This window comes from Vicia villosa, unplaced genomic scaffold (genome assembly GCF_029867415.1).
Source record: "Vicia villosa cultivar HV-30 ecotype Madison, WI unplaced genomic scaffold, Vvil1.0 ctg.001048F_1_1_3, whole genome shotgun sequence".
Taxonomy (NCBI): domain Eukaryota; kingdom Viridiplantae; phylum Streptophyta; class Magnoliopsida; order Fabales; family Fabaceae; genus Vicia; species Vicia villosa.
Window position 1 is genome coordinate 58990 of NW_026705458.1, and position 21046 is coordinate 80035.

At 34.0% G+C, this 21046-nt stretch overlaps 1 protein-coding gene across 1 annotated transcript; it reads right to left on the bottom strand.

Annotated features, from left to right (window-relative positions):
• Window positions 1-12655: 12655 nt before the first annotated feature.
• Window positions 12656-18488, bottom strand: LOC131632892 (cytochrome c1-2, heme protein, mitochondrial). The gene is made up of 8 exons (XM_058903614.1): window positions 18330-18488; window positions 17304-17371; window positions 15039-15217; window positions 14199-14478; window positions 14044-14115; window positions 13376-13492; window positions 13203-13268; window positions 12656-13118 (listed from the first exon to the last, which is right to left on the bottom strand). The coding sequence occupies exons 2-8, from the start codon at window positions 17358-17360 to the stop codon at window positions 13002-13004; spliced, it is 888 nt and encodes a 295-aa protein (XP_058759597.1). The 5' UTR covers window positions 17361-17371; window positions 18330-18488; the 3' UTR covers window positions 12656-13001.
• Window positions 18489-21046: the final 2558 nt, after the last annotated feature.

The window sequence follows — 21046 nt, forward strand, 5'->3', positions numbered from 1 at the left end:
TTAGCCTTTGATTTTTAACCCTTCAGAATCTTGGACTTTAGAATCGTGGGTTCTATTTTCTAAAGAACCTTACACTTTGAGGTTTGTGGTTCGAATTTCTCCAAAAATTCTGATTTCTCCATAAACTATGATTCTATAATCTTTAGTTCTGGATGATTCAAAACCTCTACATTGTCATTAGCAAATACAAAACAAGAAATAAGTTCTTTCTGAGCAGAACTAAGAGAGAGGGGTTATGCGGATTTTATCCATATTTCAGATTCTAGATCAGCAGACTGTTCAGAGCAGCCAAGACTCTCTCGTTTGCTTCTACTTATACCATAGATCATAGAAGCAACTTTAGTCCTGCTAAAGCCAGAGATGACAAACTCCTGAAGATCCATTTCATACTCACTCAGAGGTTTGTCAGACATATCATTTATTAAGGCAATACGATCTCTTTCTAATTTGTTCGTCTCCTTTTTGGAAGATTCTAATTCAATTTTCATGAGATCATACTCCTTTTTAAAACATTTTATATGTATGGCTTTATCTTGACAACGACTCATAAGGTCATGAATAAAGGAAAATAAATATGAACGAGATAGTTGAGAAAATACCTCGTCTTGTTCTTCAGAATATGAGCTAGAACTTGAGTCAGATTATGTGTCTGAAGATGTTGAAGCCATCAGAGATGACGAACTCTAGAAGATCCATTTCATAATCACTCAGAGGTTTAGCAGACATATCATTTATTAAGGAAATACGATCTCTTTCTAATTTGTCCATCTTTCTTTTGGAAGAAGACATATTAGCTTGTTCTTAATCTTTGTCAAATTCTATCACTTTGTCAAGTTCATCCCATGTTTCCACGAGACTTTTCTTGACCTTGTTTCTGAAGTTGTTCTTCTGAAATCTTCATTTCTTTTGATGGTCCTTCTGCAGCTTTGGACATTCAACAATAAAGTGACAAGGATTCTTGCAATTGAAGCATCATTTATGATCATCTTTGTTGACTCTAGAGCTTGTTCCTCTGAAGCCATTGCCTCTGCTTGAGAATCTCATATTCTTCTTATTGGCAAGATATTAAAATATCTTGATAATTAATTCCATTTCTTCATCTTCTGATTCTTCTTCAGAATCTTCTTCATGAGTAGGTACTTCAGATTCACTCATTAGTGAAGATTTAGCATAATGGTCAACAGACTTCAAAGCAAGAGACCTTGACTTTTGAACACGTTCATCTCCAATCAGCTCCATTTCATGACTCTAGAGATTACTGATTAAGCTTTCTAGACTTATGTTGTTTAATTCTCTAGCTTCTTGAATAGCAGTCGCCTCAGGTCTATACTTGGCAGGAAGACTCACTCCTTCGAATCTTCTTGACATGATCAGCAGTAGTTTAACTTTTGTTCAACACTTGAAGACCAAATACAAGAATTTGAAACCTTGATAGCATGGTTTTAATGTCTTTATCCTCCTTCATTTTTAATAGCTCATATTGTTGAAATAAAGGTTATCCTTAGCCTATTTAACCTGTTGATTTCTTTCATAGGTAGCTGATCGGTAAAATAGCAAGTGTACTATTTTGCCTCTATAGTAATAAAGGGAAAATTCCCCGAATATCGATCTCAAGGACTGCGTGATATTATAGAGTTAGTAGGAATTCAATTAAACAAAAAGCCTTGGGGGTTTTGGTTTTTATGATTACGAATTAAATTGCAAATAAACTTAAAAGGGTTGATTTGGCCAAATATGAGTAACATGCCAGGGTAGGTGTGTGCATTAACATGTAACAATTCTGAACCCTTGTTTCATTAACAAAATTCAACTTATCAATTACCGGTTCTTAAGGGTATTTGCTCCTAAGTCCTTAGTGGGCAAACCTTTGAACATTGAAATCCTAATCCCAAATTCCTTCGAAATTAGTAATCAAATCAAGTATTATTATAATCAAGAACAATTCGGTTACTATAGGGTATCCCTAGTCCTAGGTGATATCTACTATAGTATAATGGTATAAAAACCCTAACAATGGATGTCAATCCTAATTGTCAGTCATAAATCAATCCAGTTGGTCCGACGAGGAAAGCATTAAAAACCTTATACCATTAAATTGAACATGAAAGAGAAATATGTTATTGAAATTCGGAATTCAAAATCATCACAAATGTTAATCAGGGACACCCCCCTAGCATTGGGGGGGTTTAGCTACTCATATCATCCAAAGAAATTACAAAGATATCAAATAAAGACATTACAATAGAGATGATGAACTTTGATCTTCAATGGCTTCCGCTCATGAGAGTTCTCTGTTCTTCTCCAATTGCATAGGCTTCCTTTCTCAATCCTCCAATTCTTCGTGTGGCAAAAAGATCCCTAATTCATCTTGAAAATTCTCATAAATAGTGCAGACTCACTTAAGTTGGTTGGAAATTCCGAAAACACCCTTTCAGCCCAACCACTGCACAAAATAATAAAAATCACTGAAAACAGCGTCATCACCCAAAACGGGCCGTGTTGAGCAACACGGGCACCCGTGTTGGTCCTCTGTTATTTTATTTTTCACCATTCAGTCCCAGACTTAGCAACACGGGCCGTGTTGAGCAACACGTGCACCCGTGTTGCACCACTGTTTTTCCCTTCTTTCCACACTTCGTTCCAGCGCTCTTCCTGACACGGCCCGTGTTGAGCAACACGGCCACCCGTGTCAGGCCTCCTGAATCATACTTTCTGAACTTCCTCGAAACTCCGAGTTTTGCACTGATTTAGTCCGATTTATCCATATGCGCCTGAAAACATTAAAACACACAACCAAAGCATAAAATGACGAATAATAAAATAAAACACTAAATAATATGACTTAAACATACTTAAAAACAACGGTAAATATATGTGTGAAAACCACTGATCAGTAGCACACAGAGATTTGAATATAGTTTTGGCAGTTGATTTATCAAAAATCTTGAGATACTCAGAAAGTGGTAGAGCATCTATCAAGATTCCTCTAACTCTTTGATGCTTTCTATATATCTTTTTCTGAGAAGATGTGAGGCTATTTCTATTAGCCACCATACCTACTCCATCAATTGCAAAATCAATTCCATCATCAAGAATATCCCATAACTCCTTATCAAGACCTATGATGTGAGTATACATCTTGCTTTTCCACCACTCAAACTTAGTAGAATTTCCACTAAATGTTGGTGATTTGGAAATATAATTTTTTTTCTCATATGTACTACGATCACCATTGTTAATAACTTTAGGATCAACCATGATGTTTTTCTCTTAGGATTTTTTTATACCACAGTTAAGTGTTGATGCACAAACCAGGCTCTGATCCCAACTGAAGGTTATAAAAACACAAGAAATGGGTTGAATTGTGTTGACTTTTACTTATTTTTCTCTTTAAATCTCTTATTAGATTTTGGTCACAAGGACATAATTTGATTTTGAGTCTGGTAGTGATAGCAGCGAATAGTATTGATCAAAAGTAAATAATAGAAGAAAACAACACACAAGCAATTATCATGGTTCCTCCTACAAATCAGGAGTATTCCATTCCCCTTGCACTTCCAAGAGATTTCTACTATAACAAAACCTGATTACAAGTTGTTCAAGCATACAAGCAAGATACTTTCAATGCTCAAAGACACAAGTAAGGGAATTTAATGCTCAAGCACACAAACAAGAGACTTCAAATTCTCAAACACGCAAGTAAGGAACTTCTGATTGCTCAAGCACACAGGAAAGAGACTTCCTACAATCTATCTAGCAGATAAATGATAGTGATAAGGTGATAATTACATTTCAAATACAATCAAAGATATGAACAGAATACAACACAGAAAACTCTAAGACTTAAGAACTTTTAAGAATGTACAATTGGTAAGAAGTTCTAAGTTATCTTGTGCTCTTTGTTTTGATAGAGTAACTTCTCTTTTCTTATCAAGGCGGAGTGTTAAGTATTTCTCTAAATCTTTAGCTTCTTTTATAGAGTTCCCTTAAAGAGTCGTTGGAGAGAACTTCAAGCACAATAGCGTCTTTGAGAGAAACATCAATAGATTCGTTGCAAAACTTCCTGATATGGTTAATGTCATTGCAATACCATTTGAAACTCCTTTACAACAAAAGGAATTATCAATTGTAAATCTTCAGGCTTCTGCAACTTTATGCTAAGTCTTCATGTGACCAGAATAGGATAAATTTGTTGGACTTGAGACATCACGCACAAGTGGGGGGTGAATTGTGTGGTTTAGAAAACCATGGTTTTGAAAACTTTTTGAGATTAAAATTAGATTTTGAAAATATTTTTCTATTTATAAGCAACAAAAATAACATGCGGAAAGTGAAAGAGTTAAAGGGATATGAAAAACATCAATAGTTATAGAGGTTTGGTCAAAAAAAGACCGTCTCTTCTCCCCAAGAACTGATCTTGAGAGTTTTCATCAAATACTTTAGAACTTTTTGTAGGTAAAGCTCATGAATCCATATATACAAGGAAATGGTTTTTGTTCTACAACCATGATAATACAAGACTGAAGGTATGATCGTTTGCGTCTTCTCCATTGAAATGCTGAGACTGAAGTGTCCAAGCTTCCTTCTCAGCAGTAGATTGAAGCGGTAAGTCATCTCTCCACAAAATATATAAGCTCAATTTAGTTTAACAGGATAACTAATAACCTCTTGAGATTTTAAAAGGATGATCTTCTAACCTATGGTTTTAAATGGGTTAACCATGAACCTAATGGTAAGTTCATCAATATTGAGAAAATTCATCCTTAAAAGGAGATAGGCTTTCCAGTAGCCTTAAGGGAAGTTCATCAATATTAACGATCTTCAACCTAAATAAATATCAGGAAATGATCACACAATCTCCAACCAAAGCTTTTAACGAGTTTAGCTTCCAACCACGTATTTTTATCTATAAATGGATTGTGTTCATCCAATATGCATAAACAACAATCTTGGGGAACTAATACAATGCTACCCATCCAGAATGACAATGACACCTCATTCACAAAATATCTTTCCCCACAAAAGAATTTGGCTATAAGAATTAGTGGGAGAAAGTGAAAAAAGAAAACTTAGAGAGAGAGAGAGAGAGAGAGAGAGAGAGAGTGTATGTGTGTGTGTGTCTGTGTGTCTGTTAATACACAATTCGATTTCTGGATGATAAGAAACAAGGAATGAGACCTCTATTTATAGGCTTGAAATCCTCCAAAAGAGGAAACAACATTTAATAAAAAAATGATCGTTACTAATCGATTAAGCCAATCGATTAGATCATTTAAATATAACGGCTATGAGTTCCAAAATAGGTAAGAAGTGATATATATATTAATTGCTAATCAATTGAGTGCATTCAAATTTCCTTTTTCCACAAAAACGCTTCAATCTAATCAATTGACATAATCGATTAGATTCAGTCAAAAAATATTTTTTGGCTTTTTGAAAGCTCCCATTATTTTCTATGCAAATTCTATATATACTTCTCAAGGTTTATTCTTTTCAAAACATTTTATAAAAAGGTTTTAAGTTTGTGTGTGTGTGTATGCGCGCGCGCTTATATCCAACTACTTCTACAAAGAAAGAATTTATGCTTTTACAAAAGTTTCACTCACTTACTAAATTGGGAGATTAACTCCACTAAGCCTTGTCTGATAGATTCTTTTATGTTGACACTTGCTTTGAGATTTCTTTTGAGGCTTTAGATGTAAAATACTTGTTTGCCTTTGTCTGAAACAGTGTTGATGTCTGAAACTTTGTCAATCCTTTTATTAAACCCATGGCTTGCATCTTAAACCACTTTAGTGCATTGGTTGAGTTTCATAATTATTGCATCTTTACTATGTTGGATATCATTTTTCTGATCTTTTACAGTTGCTATCATGTTGCATCTTTGTCATGATGAATATTTGTTATGTTCATCACAATTGCCACCATGTTTATGTTATCTTTCTTTTTTGATCTTTTAAAGTTATTCACAATTGTCATCATCAAAACAAAAACCTATTACCTGCAAAAAAAGGTTCCACAAAATTGACCTTAGAGTCTGATAGCAACCTGTCAGGAATTCCTCTATTCTTGAGTTGTACTTTCAAAATTGACTTTCAATCAATATATTAATCTTTGTACTTGCACATTTAAACACACATTAGTCTACTCAATTGTTCTTTAAATACTTTGTTATCATCAAAACCTAAGGGATATGGTATAAACCAATTTTATTCCAACATGCTTTCTACAGGTGTTTGCAAATAGTGTTGTTCTTTATATTGGTTGTAAGAAGGTCCTCTAAATCAGGGAAATTCATAGTCCACCAAGGTTTGGTGTGTTGTGTTAGAAGATTGTAGGATAGTCTTGGTGTGAGGTTATACAAAAGATCTAACATAGTGAAATTATCACGGGGTGTGGAGGGGCTGGACTACCCTTATTTGGAAAGGGGGACCAGGATATATCTTTGCGTTCTTTATTGTTTCTGCACTTTTATTTTTCTGCACAATTATTCATAAGTTCATCATAATTCTTCCGGAAAAATAAAAGAATCAAAACATCTGCAAAATAACAAGAAATATTCATAAAACCTAATCCACCCCCCCCCCCTCTTAGGTTGTACTATATACTTACACAAGATTAGGAATTGGAAAAAAGGATAACTCAATCTCAAGGTGCTGGATCAGGAAGTGTTACAAAATTAACAAAGTTGAACATTAGGAGGCCATCAACAAATGTTGGATCACCATGTTAACAAGATTAAGTGTAGCAAGAAATATTATATGTTAAAATACATTTATATCGATTGATCAATGGGAAAAAAGAAAACAACAGAAAATTAAGCCCTTGGCAATTTAATCCCCATAGATTTTGCTAATCAAATATTAATTAAAGGAAAAGGACAAATAGAAAACACTCTCAGTTCCTGAACAAGCAAGACTTCCAATTTAGCAAGTCCATTAAAACTAGCATTCCCTTTACGTAAGGTGTGAAGAAAAACAAGTTGTCACTCTTTTTGAATAAGAGATTGGATATAATCCACTAGAGGCGCATAAGGAAGAGTAAAAGATACACCCTCTTGAATAAACTTTAGAGCTATTTGATAGTCAGGCTCATAAATCTCTTTTTTGAAACCATAATTCCTAGCAATATCAAGACCATGAGAATTGGCTTGAAGCTCGTAATTAATATTAGAGGTGAAACCACTACTTCCTGCAAAATCTGTGATCCAACCTCTAGAAGAGTTTCTCAAAAGACAATCAAAGTCGGATGACCCTGGATTACCAATGAAAATAACATATACATTGACCTTTATCATATTCTCTAGGGGAGGGTGCCAAGACACAAGTAAAGTGTAAAAGAGTAGTTATTTGGATAAGAATATTCTAGAGAGAAGGATTGTTGTCTTTGAAGGATTATTTATTACGAGATTTCAAAATCATCAAACAACAAATGAGAAACAAAGGAACATGATTGGAGACTGCATTAATTTTCATTCAATTATATTTATCATCCCCATAAAAAGGAATTTGAAATGGAAAACTAAAAAATGTTTCCAAACGTGTATGGCCTTAGTGTAATCTTTAAGAGTATGTAAGATGGTTTCAATAATTGAACCACATCTATAATAAAAGGCATATGTTAACATGTGATAAGTCACTCGCAGTAGGTAACTTCCCATGCATGACGATCCAAACAAAATGACAAATATTTTTAGGTAACTTGAGGTTCCAAATCCAATACCATGCCATTTTCTAATATGAGGTGGATTGGACTCCAAAGTTAACCAAGAATAAGCTGATTTGGTAGAATAAGTACTTGATATTGAAGATTCCCAAATAAAAATATTGTATGAGTCGTCATTAGTAAATACATTAGCCATCTCCATTTTTATATTCTGGGGAATATGAATGAAGATAATGTCGAAATTCCAAGTACCATAATTGCAAACATCCATGATATATAGGTGTGTAACATGTTCATCCACCGAAGGAATTCTGTCAAAAAATATACCATTTAGGATCCATTTATCATACCATATGGAAATATCTACTCTCCCTGCTATAGTGATAAAACCCGACTTGAGAGCTTCATCTGCTTTAGCAATAAAATGTCATGTATACAATGCTCCATGGTAATCATTCGCCTCTAGGACGCAGATAACAAAATTATATCAAAATACTAATAACTTAACCTGTAACTTGTCAGGATTACGAAGAAGCTCTCAAACATGTTTATTCAACATGGAAAAATTAACAGGTCTAGCTCTCCTAATTCCAAGACCACCTCTAGTAAAAGGTTGAGTTATGGTATCCCATTTAACCCAATGACTAGATTCCCCCTCCCCTCCCCCAAACGAAATGTCTTATATAATAATCAATCTTACTATAACTTCCTTCTGGAAACCACAAATTATGCATGATATAAATAGCCATATAACTAAGCACAAACTTAGCAAGAGTCACTCTCCCAATCCTACTAATAAGCCTACATTTCCATCCATCTAAATGATAATTAAATTAATCAATGATAAAGGAGAAATTAGCATTTGTGACCCTACCAGAAAGCAAAGAAAATCCAAGATATTTACCAATATTAAAGGTATCCTGGAAGTTAATCATACCTTCAAATTTCATTACCTATGCTTGAGATAAATTCTTAGAGGGGAGGAATTTAGATTTATGGACATTAATCTTCATATCAGAGGCTTTGCAAAAAGCTTGAAGCACCTCTTAAATAGTTGGTCCATTTTTAGAGATGCGTATGGGGAGCCAATTATTCGATTCTATTTTTTCCTGAATGAGAAAGGTCAATTTCTCCAAACAAATCAAGAATTTGTAAGGAGACATAGGGTCACCTTCTCGGTGACCACGGGTAGGAGCAAAATCATCAAGCTTCTCAATATTCCACTTAAGAGACAAGGATGAGAAGGTGATGTAACTCATAATTAGATCAATTGTTAATGCTAGAAATCCAAATTCTACTAGAGTGATTTCAAAAAAATTCAATCCACATTATCATATGCCTTCTCAAAATCAATCTTATACATAAGAAAATCTAATTTTACTTTCTTGGTATGCATGTAGTGAACAATCTCTGAGCTATATGAGCATTATCTGTAGTGCCTTGATTAGGGATAAAACTACTCTAAATAGGGTCCAAAAGGTTTCCAAATAAGTTATAATACGCCGAACTAAGACCTTAGAGACAAGCTTAAGGAGAACATTACATAGAATAATGGGCCTAAAATCACTGAGACTTTGAGGTTCGTCAATTTTAGGGATATGATAAGGATCTCAGCAAGATCACCAGAGATGTGACCAAAAGAAAAAGCATCGGATACTAATTTCCAAACATAACCTCCTACAATATGCCAGTATGTAGTAAAGAAAATGGGTTGGAATCCATCAGATCCCAATGCTTTGTACGGAGACATAGAGTAAATAATGTCTTTAACTTCCCTTCTAGTTATCGGTTGTAGAAGAGTATGGTGAAGAACTTGTGAAATTTGAGGAATGTTATGAAGTAAGAGACTAGGTGGATCACATTTCAACAGGTTTATAATTCAATGAGCTCTAAAATTGCTCAACTTTAGCAAACTGAACATGAGTTTCATAAACACAAAACATAGATGAGTTATGTGTTTTGATAAGATTCCTGACGTGGCGCCTAGTGCTTCTACTGAAGGCTTCATGAATGTTGCAAGATGTGATTGAAAAGTTTTGAAATTAATGCATAAATAGTCATGTTTGAAGCAGAGGCCAAAATCTCAATGGCTACGTTGCTATTTTATCAGGAGGGGTTGTTAGGACTTCATCAATATTATGTTGATCAAGATTAACACTATTGTCATGCACATGATTGTTGGGTAGTTTATTCATGTCTCCCGATTCTTGAAATATAGCAATACAATCTGGTGATATATCACAATTAATTGTTGATTTAATTCCAAAGCCAACCTCGTATGAAAAAGAATTTTGTCTCAAGCACATACTGTCTTCATTGGTGCGTTGTGCATTGGGCTGAAAATTAGCTTTAACTAGTCAAATGCCTTTTGTGGGTTATATTTGGATCAATAGGTTGTTGTAAGGGTTGTGATTTTATGAGCAACCCAAAAATAAATAATATGATAACAAATGGATGAATATTATGTAGTATTTATTAACGAGTGTGGAATTACAATCAAATTCAAAATTTCAAGATGGGATGAATCCATTTAGAAATACTAGTAAGATAGTAGAAAGTCAAGCACAAGACTTAAGCTATTACTCTCAATGAGAGTACCAAAGAGAGAGGAGTGACTTTATCAATTTTCCATCCCCTTGTCAATCATTTGCATTGCCTCTTATAACATGTTAAGGAATCTTTTTGTTAACACATATCCTCTTAACTTCTTCATTTGTGGATCACATGCATGTGTCCCTTAAATTATTTAATTTTGGTTTAGTTGAGATCATAACATTACTCATCCCATTAAAATAAACCTTGTCCTCAAGGTTGAAGCTAAGGCAATTTTGGGAGATAGTAATATTTATCCAAATGGCTTCCAAGTCAAATGAATATCCACCTGGATCCCATTGATTGAATTGTTGCTGCTCAAGAGAAAAAGAAATTAAATCCACAACTTTCTTATCACCATCATGAGAATGAGCATGCATGCAGCTCAGGCGGTGAACATGATATGGTTCATGAGCCAACTTTTGTATTTGTTGTAGAATCTCTTACAACATATCAATCAATATCAAATTTAGCTTACAAACAACTTAGAAAGCAACTATTTTGTGCTGGTTGAGAACCAACCATTCTAATTTTGATCTCCAAACTTTGGAATTAGTGAATTTCATTGAACTAGTCATGATCATCAATTCTATCCAGCGTCTTGAGACCCCCCGAATTCGAACTGGCAAGACTTTGATAATGCATGGAAAAGGATGTTGAATTCACAATGATGTTATATAAGACACTTAAATTTGATAAATGTTCCGGTTTGATGAAACCAGTAGACACAAGACCGCGAAATTTGTCATCATCATTAACACGCTTATCCAAGCCAAGTACTTTCCTAGAAAATGTTCCAGCTTCCTCGAGTTCATATTCTCCATAGAACATTAAGTTTGAGAATCTGAAAATGTGAAGCATTGCACTTGATACGTGCTCAAAATGTCTCTCAATCTCAACTTTAATTTCTTTATGATATAGAAACCAACAAAACCATAATGGTGATACTTGGAATCCACATAGCCGTATAAGCTCAAATGCCATCTTTCTGAAACTGCAAATCCTTCATATTACATGCTCTTACCACTGAATTTGGATCCTTATTATAATCCTATAGTAAACTCATAATAGAAATGTGTAGATGAGGATACAATGAAAGTTTGATATTTTCATAGATGTCCATGTGCTTATGGCTTGAATATGCATTGTGATTACCACTAGAATCATTAAAACTATGTTATAGTGGTCTGGTCTTGCAATCCAAAATATCATTAAGAGTGAAGTTATATATGCATAACAACTCCATTAAACATAGCAAAATGATGGAAGCTCAATAGTTTCAATAATTTGACTTAACCAATTCGTTTGACAACCAAAAATGACAACAAATTCCAACCCTTTAGTTTGGTTTGGTCGTAGGATAAGGATAATCCTAGTAGGGGTTCAATGTGGCAGCATTGGAAAAGACTCACAAAATCAAAACAACTCACTTTACGATTCAAAATCATACGACGATAATTATAAGCAAAGTTAACATATAAATCATATGGAAATGAGGATGATCCAACACCAAACCCGATCACAAGTTCACTAAATGGGGAACAATTGCGGCAGTCATGATAATTATGAAACAAAATAGAACTTGCAGTATATTTAGAGGTGTCCATATCAGCTTGTCGAAACTCCAAAAAATGCAGGGATTTGCTTCATACTCAGCAGACTTGTAAAAATGTCACTAGAGAAATCAAATAGGATGGACATTTTAACAAATAGATGGTGGGTGTCACATGAAAGAGGAAGGTTGTTTACCTTGGATGAGGGTGGGACTTAAGTGGTCTTTTGCAATGAAGCAATGGTGAGGCGAGCTATGCCGCGGCAGAATGGATATTAAGTCAGGTGGATCCGATAGAAGAATTGTAGACAAGGTAAGCTAGACAACAATATGGAAATCCCCCAGACGATCAATGGTGAAAACCCCAGTTACTTGCTGTAACTACATGGTCTGATAGTGAAGGTTTTCTCGAATTTCATCAAAAAATATAAATATAGAATTTAACATTTATTCCTTCCTCTAAACAACACATAATTAGTCAATAAATAGATAATGTAATGTCGAAAAACTTTTACACATTCATTACTTTTGTTATTAATTTTTCATTCTTTGTGAAAAGAAAAAAAATCTTAGACAACTCTTATGAGAAAAATGGAGTAAATGATTAGTGTAAACGATTAATATTATAAATTTTAAAAGTATATGTATTTATATTCTTTATTATACCGTAATATACTTTTTCATTTATTTTTTATTTCTCAAAAAATGGAGTATATTCAATCAATATACCTACATAATGAAGGTTTTCATTAGCCAATAACAGTTTTCATAATATAAACAGCTGAATAATATCTGCTTAAAACTTTAAGCAAAAATTCCTTAATAGTTTCAGTAATGAGCATGACATAACATAATAAAAATGAATTAAAAGGGAACTTTGTTTCCAATCTCCAACAAGAACATTATGAGTATGACACTCCTTTTCCCTTTTTCTTTTACTGAATATAACCAAAAATAAACCCCAGTCACTTAACAATTATCTAAAATTTCAGATTAATCAAGTGTAAGAGGGTTCCTCAAGAAGGTAAGAAATACACACGTTTGAGAAGGGGGTTCCAGCTTTATTTCTACTTCAAACAAAAAACAAAACATGCTTTTGTGTAACTCCAACGAATTTGACATGATCAGAATTGGCAAAATTATTGCCTGTAATAATCTTTTTCATAAATAAAAAACAAAGCTTGAAGGCAGCTTAGTTGACAACATCAAGAACCAACTTGCGGGACTTGAGAACAGACCATCGAAGACGGCGATAATATGCAGCTTGAAGTAACGCCAATGAAAGTACAAATATCCATTTAAATCCCATCTGCAAGTAATAGCAATGAGTAAGAAAATCAGATATTTTTACTTCATTTGATATGTTAGAAGGAGGAAGATAAAGGAAACAAACCAGTTTTCTCTCTTCCATCTCAGGTTCTGCAGCCCAAGACAAAAATGACACGACATCTTTGCCCATCTGTAACAAGAAATGAAAGTACAAGTTTGCTTCGTTCTTTCTAAATTGATAAATAACAATCAATGTAATACGATTTATTGAATGAAATTGTCAACAAAGAAAATGACCTGAGCTTCTGTGGCAGGGGTACCATCTTCATATTCTACAGCACCATCATTAAGCATCTTAGGCATGGCAATGGCTCCACCGGGAAAATAAGGATTGTAATGCAATCCTTCTCTGATCTACATTATTATTTAAAAAATAACCATAAACAAAAGTTCGTGAAAAGTATTGCCACACGGGAACAAGAATAAAAAGTTGAGAAAGTATATTGAAGTTCATCACTCATCATTATGGTCCATATGTAAATGCATTAACGATGAATGACTACTGAAGTAACATATAAGTTTAAAGAGACATTTAGTATCGAGTGTTCTAACATGAAATTTCGTAAAAAATTGTATTGAAAGATCATGTATGGTATCAAAAAGCTATTATGCATAAGTCACCAGGTATGCATGTTTTACTCATTATTATGCAAAAAAAAAAAAAATAGGAAAATTGGAAGAAATTTTTTTATCTACCACTGTTGTGAAATATTGTGTTGGAATAACAGTGTGCTTCACCAAGGAAAAAGGAAAATGCATATTTCAAAATCACAACATATCTAAATTTTTTTGGTTCCAAACCAGTGGGTCAAGCAAATTTCACTTGAGAACTTTGGATTCTAAAGAATGCAAGTTACTATAACAAGTATATTTAGTTTTAAGAAAAAGTTTGAAGGAGAATCTACCGAAACGCCTGCAGGTGGGTCACGGTAACCGGTTAGGAGGGCAAACACATAGTTCTGACCATTGTGACGAGCCTGAAATTGCAAAGGACAAAGATATTTTTGTAATGCATACAACAGAAAACCTAAGGAAGTTACTAGCAGGCAACTGACATTACTTTGGTAATAAGACTTAGATCTGGAGGATAGGCCCCTCCATTAGCAAACCTAGCAGCTGATTCATTTGCATATGGCTGAGGAAAGCGGTCACTGAGTTTACCGGGGCGTGAAAACATCTCACCCTCATCATTAGGGCCATCTTCCACCTCAATCTCAGCAGCCATGGCCTTTACCTCTTCTTCTGTGTACGCAACACCAACCAAATCACGGTATGATATCAAAGACATGGAATGGCAGGAAGCACAGACTTGTGTATAAACTTGATGACCACGACGAATCCTGCTCATAAAAAATCAGTTAAATGTGTTGAGATCTTAATTAGTTTTAATGTTCGTGTGAAATTCAGATTAAATATATGGAGGTACAGAGCAAACAAAAATCACCATATTATAAATACTGGCTGAGGGAAAAAAAGGCCTAAAAGAAGAGAATGTATCTATCACAGGATCTATAAGTGCAACTATTTCTTTCAGAAAATCGCAATCTGGCATTTAATGCAATTTTTTTTTTTTTTTGATATAAAAGAATATGTCAACGTCACAGATATTACACAAGCAAGAGGGGAAGACTAAAAAAAAAAATTCAAAGCAAGAGGGGAAGACTAAATTTTCCAAGGCTGAGGAAAATTAAAACTAGGACAAGATGACAAAATGAATGTGAATTAAAAGTGTCTATATAGTTGAATTTGGCAACTACTTATGATCACACATTAAATGCAACAGGGACTACTTTGAGTGTATGCCCGTATTAGCAAATGATATCGTTGAGCCAAAAAGATAGAAAGGAAAATAAAAGGAAATTGTATAAAATAAAAAATAAAAAACTCAAGTCAAACTTACGAAGCATGATCATATGAACTGAGGATGCCCTCATGAGGCCATGGATAGTGCGGAGATGCAAGGCCATGCTCAGCTTCATCAGCTGATGCTGTTGTTGCAAAACCCAAAAGACCTGAGACACCAGCTCCTATTAAAGCAAGGGCTCTTAAGGAGCTGCTGCCAGTAGAACCAGAAGAATTCTGCAACAATTATACAGCAGTGATTAGAAAAAGACATGATCAGCAATTTCTGAGGGGACACAAATTGTTATAAAATCGTCAAAATCTATGCATGAACAATCATGTATTTCTACCATAACAATCCAGAATACTTGTTTCAATATGACAAGCAATGACTATAAGCCTGTAATGAATGAATTGAAAGATGGGCACCCATTAATCAGAATTGGAGCCAAGAACTCAGTAGTAGTCCTAAGAGGGAAGAGCTAAACTAAAGCTAAAGTTTCCACGAATAAATCCGTCTTAAGTTACCCTAAATGATGATTGATGAGAAGATCGAGCATAACAGGAAGTCGGAGATTTGCATTTACTAGGTATATAAGTTGGTTACAAACTTGCAACAATTACTCTGAAGTTTTTATATTATGAGTGAAACATATGATACCATCTGAAAAATTTTCACTACCACCCATTCTTGTTTTTAATGTTATATTTCATAGTAATTCATAAATGAAATTTAAACTCTTGAGATGTGACATTCATTTCAACAGGCTGCTAAATGAAGGGTATGCAACAATATCGTACTTCAAGAAATTTAAACACCAAACACGGTTGACCCGTGCGAATATACGGATAGTCAGGCACTTTACTAGTTTTTGACATATAATTAAAATTTTCAGTTATAGAGAGGGTGAGAGAAAATAAGATAGGAGTAAAGCAATTCATCCATAAAAAAATCTACCTAAGTTTGGACATAAATACGGGTGAAAGGTATAAGTCACATTACTAAGTTGTTAAATAAGATCATGAGGTCTAAGAAAAACCTAGATTAGTGGAGGAGAAACAAATATTATATTTATTTACAAGATAAGGGAGACATACTGTTGCTGGAGATAATAAATCATTCAACAAATAAATTGTTCCATGAGATTGTGAGTTCTAATAAAATACTAGACTAATGGAGGAAAAACAATTCAATATCTATTTAAGAGAATAAAAAAGACATCAAAAAGTGTGCAAGCTACAAATGAGCTGAGCTCATGAGCCCCACTACTAGACTGGTAAAGATTCCTGCAAGCTATTAAAATTGTAATTGTGGTCATGATCGGATGGTAGATATACAAGTAGGAAGGTATTGCTACTACATCAAGTGATGTGAGCTGAGAATTACATCCTTGATAAGGAGCATTTGAGAGTAAATTAGAACAAGAAAGCCACATGCCAAAGAAACAAGACAACCAAGGGTATTATATACATATTGCATAATTGGACAGATAGGAAAAAACCAAAACCGTGTTATTTTTCTCATAGAACCAATCTTATTAGATGATAGAACCTTATGACAGATAGCCTTTTGAGCATTTGAGAGATTTATGTAATTTTTTGAATTTATCTTTTATTGTCAATTGTCAAAGGCTTAATTAGCAACACTTTTCTCAACTACTACAAACATATCAGTGTCAACTAAACTTATGCATGTTTAAATACTTCTCATGCACAATAATGAATTAGTAATGCAAGGGAGTTTAATAAATAAATGACTGTTAGATGAGGGGAACCTGGAAACTCTGGCAAAATTTGCAGTAATGATTTGATGATATAGCATAACGTTTTCGAAAGTATTGTGACCTTAACCTAAGAATCTGTTTGCGAGTTGGTTTTTGGAGGGGAGAGTTACGTCTATATTTTGATATGTACTTGATATTTTTAAAAAGTCATGATATTTATATGCTAATGTATCATGTTGTTTTTCTAATTTTTTAAAATTTCAAATATATATCAAACTATAGACGTAGCCCTCCAAAAACACTCTCCTCCAAAAACCAAATTGCAAACCTAGCATTTTTACTGATAAATTGGATTTGGAATATACAACATTGTTCGAACAAGCATTATAAGCAAAGGTGAATCAGGAATGAACAGCTATATGAAACATCTTCCTGAAAAAGACAACTTTCAATTTCCCTCGCATATGTATTTAAAAAATCATTTCCCCCATCCCTCAAAGTCTAGCCTAAGGGTCTTGATTTTAACTCCTATAAGAAAACATCAGAAACATAAACACTCTCACAAGTATAAAATTAACAAGAGAGGATCGAGTGCTTACTAGAGAACGAGAATGGAGTTTCCTCCTCAATAATTGTTGAATAACACCTCCAGCCATCTCAATTCAGACTGTGGATTGTTCATATAAAAAGGATTAAAGATATGTACAAAAATACATCTGGCATGATATCATAGATAAAGATCATGAAATAAATAATGCATTAGGACAATGATAAAGACAGCATCACATAATGAGAGATGACTTTTATCAACCCATACAACAAATAAAATCATTAAAAACTTAGCACCAACAACATCTTTCACCCAAGAGCTTTTTAGATCCTCAAGCATAGCAACATCAAATAGTGCATCAAACAATTAGATTAAATTACACTTTTAATCCCTTATATTATTCTTTTAATTTCAGTTTAGTCCTCTAACTTTTACAAGTTCCAATTCTTTCCTTATTTTATTTTATTTTTGTTTCAAACTAGTTTTAATGACAGCAATTCTTTTCTGTAAATTGTGATCATTACAGTTACATAAAAATGATCTTTGTCTTTTTATTTACCGTCCACTAGCAAACGGCCCGTTTAAAGCCAGAACAAAGCTTTATATGGACCGACTCAACTCCACACAGGAAATGTTAGCACCTAGAGGGAATCCTTGGGTGTTATGTAAAGATCTAATCTAAACTCCAAAATAAAACATACTTATCAAGTGAACTCCAAATCTCAAACAACATTTTCTCAATACAAAAAAAAAAAAATAACGATTTAAACAAAACAAAAACCAAAAACCTAAGGATTCGCATAATTCATAAACTACCTTTACAAAAACACTGATTTACTCAGAAACATAACTCGCAATAATTAACAATACAGCTAGAGAAAACAATTTCGAGTTTAATCCAATGACGGGTACAAAATAGTTTCAATCGCAACTGTGCAAAATTAGGGCAAAAAGGTGAAACAATAGGAAATTAAAACTGGAATTAGGTAAACAAAGATGAGAAATGAAAATTTTAGAGCTCAAAAGTGTGGAATAGATCCAAGTCAAAAAGGGGAGAATTTAGAGAGAGACTTACGAAATGGAAGCGCGATTGGAAAGTGAGGATCGAATCGAATGGAGAAGAAGCAGCGGAGAGAGAAAGAGGCTGCTGTTTGAAGAAGAGTCAAGAGGGAGGAGTTTGGGGACCCAAACAGATTAACGCTACTATCGTTGTAGCCACCAGATTTGTTATGGGCTTTGGGCCTAGAATGTGAGGTTTTAAGAATCTACTTTTCGCCCTCATCCTTGTTATTGAAAAACATTTCATAGGTTTTTATTTATTTTTTTCGCTAAAAGGCAAAAGCTATTTAAAAAGTATATTAAAAAGAGAAGGTGTAGAGATACAAAAACTAAGGGGCCAAACTAAAACTTCTTAATAAAAATTTGCATAACAAGGAAGATCAATTGAGCTTTTAGCAAAATCCATAAGAATATTTTTATGTACAACATTCTACTAAGTAAAGTTTTGAAGAGATAAATCAATGTTAGTAAGTCGGTATGTACATTTGTTACATTCCTAAAGATGTGATTGGCAAAAAAAAATACATAGATTTAGGGAAGTCAATGACATTAAACCATTTGTTCCTTAAACTCCAAGGAACAATAGAAGGTTTTCTAAAAGCAAAGATAACAAATTTGGAGTCTGCCTCCAATTAAAGATCTCATCATTACTTCAGTTGGAAGCCTCATTCAAGGTTAAGATGAATCTAATACCAAGGCCCCTTTAGCTAGAGGCTGCAAACACTTTTTCAGATAATTGTGACCAACTTTCTCTTATCAATTTCCCCACTATAGATGAAATTTTTTACTCATCTCTCAATGCTCTTCAAGACAAAAAATAGGTCAAGAATAAATGAGTAAACGATGAAGCAACATATAGTGAATGAGATTTCACCATTTGTAATCTTCCTACAATTGAAAGGATATTGGCTTTCTAAGCAACTAGCTTTACCCTGACTCTATTATCAATGAATTAAAAGTGAATAGGTTTAGGTTTACCTCTGAACATTGACACTCCAAAATATATGAAAGGAAGAGCATCGGTTTTGAAACCAAAATGGTGAAAAATCTGAGAATGTCTTTGAGTTGACAAGGAGCCAACACACACACTAGATTTGTCGTGATTTATGTTTTGACCAGAAATAAGAGCATACTTAGAGAAAAGATTGTTAATGGAATTAATAGTTCGGGAATCATCTTTGTAGAAGACCATGATATCATCTGCATAAAGTACATGGGAAGGCGCCATTGAGTTCCTAGAAGCCTTTACAAGCTTGATCTATTGGTTGGAAATTATTTGAGAGATACCCCTACTAAGAACCTCTTTTGCTAGACAAAAAAGCAAGGGTGAAAGGGGGTCACCCTGCCTGACTCCATTTTGGTAGGAAGATTTGTCTTTCTGGGCTCCATTGATAAAGATACACATGAAAGCATATTTGAGAATATAATTAATCTATTGATATAAATTCTCATTGAACCCAAAAGCCTTAAGCACCTTAATGGTAAAACTCCAATTTAAGGTATCAAAAGCTTTAGCAATATCTACCTTTAAAAGTATGTTATTTGCAAGACATTTATTCTGAAGAAGGTTGATTGACTCTGAAGTTAGACATATATAGTCTTTAATAGACCTCCCATGTATAAAAGCTCTTTTTCCTTTAGAGAGGAGAGAAGGAAGCACTTGAGAGATCATGTCAGCAATAATTTTGGTCACAATCGTATGCTTGGAGATAGCTAGGGTTATGAGCCTGTAGTGCTCAAGTGCCTCTACATTTGGAATCTTAGGGACCAAGACCAAAATGTTAGCATTGTAGTTAGGTAAGATCCACCAATCAGTAAAGAATTGAGTCATTTTCATCACAACATCCTTCTTAATAATTTTGCAAAAAGGTTTGATATAAAAACCTACCAAACCTACCAGGCCCAAGGGCAATGTCTTTGTATAGGCTCATGACAACACTATGAATTTCCTCTTGAAAAGGTAGCATAGTTAAGAGATTGTTTGATTGATCATTCATCGTGTCGGGGATGACCTCATCAATTAAATTATTTTAGTGGAAAATAAAACTCTATTAAAAAGATCCCTATAATAGGAAACCACATGCTAAGCAATTTGATATTGGTTAGTGATGATTTTGTCTTCAATTTTTAGGGAGGATATCCTTTGAGTAGTTTTTTTTAATTTTGTCTACTCTATGAAAAATGTGGTATTCGTGTATGCATTTGAATTCCATTTGATCCTAGCTTTTTCTTTCCAAAAAAGTTCTTTAATAAACAAGGCATAGTCCAATTGAAAAATGAGCATTCCTTTCCAGGTCAGATAAACTATCAGAATGACCTTCCTCAATGATATGATTTTGTAACCTATTCATATTGGTTTCACCTAGCTTCACTTTGTCATGAACATTACAAAAGTACTCTTATTCAAATCTTGGAGCATGGATTTAAGAAGCTCGAGTATTTTTGTGAAGAACAAACATAGGGCCACCCATAACTCTGGTATTCTAAGCATCAATAATAACCTCCTTACAAAAAGGGTGAGAGATCCACATTTTCAAGAATTTAAAGTGGGAAGCAACTTTGACCTCACTCCTAAGGAACTCCAAAAGGATAGGAAAATGATCAGACATGTACCTTGTGAGAGTTCTACAATTGGATGTGGATCACAAATCAATCAAAGTTGATTGCATATTGTCATATTAAGTCCTCTCTCTCTCTCTCTCTCACCATGGAGATCTCTTAAGGCCAACTCAT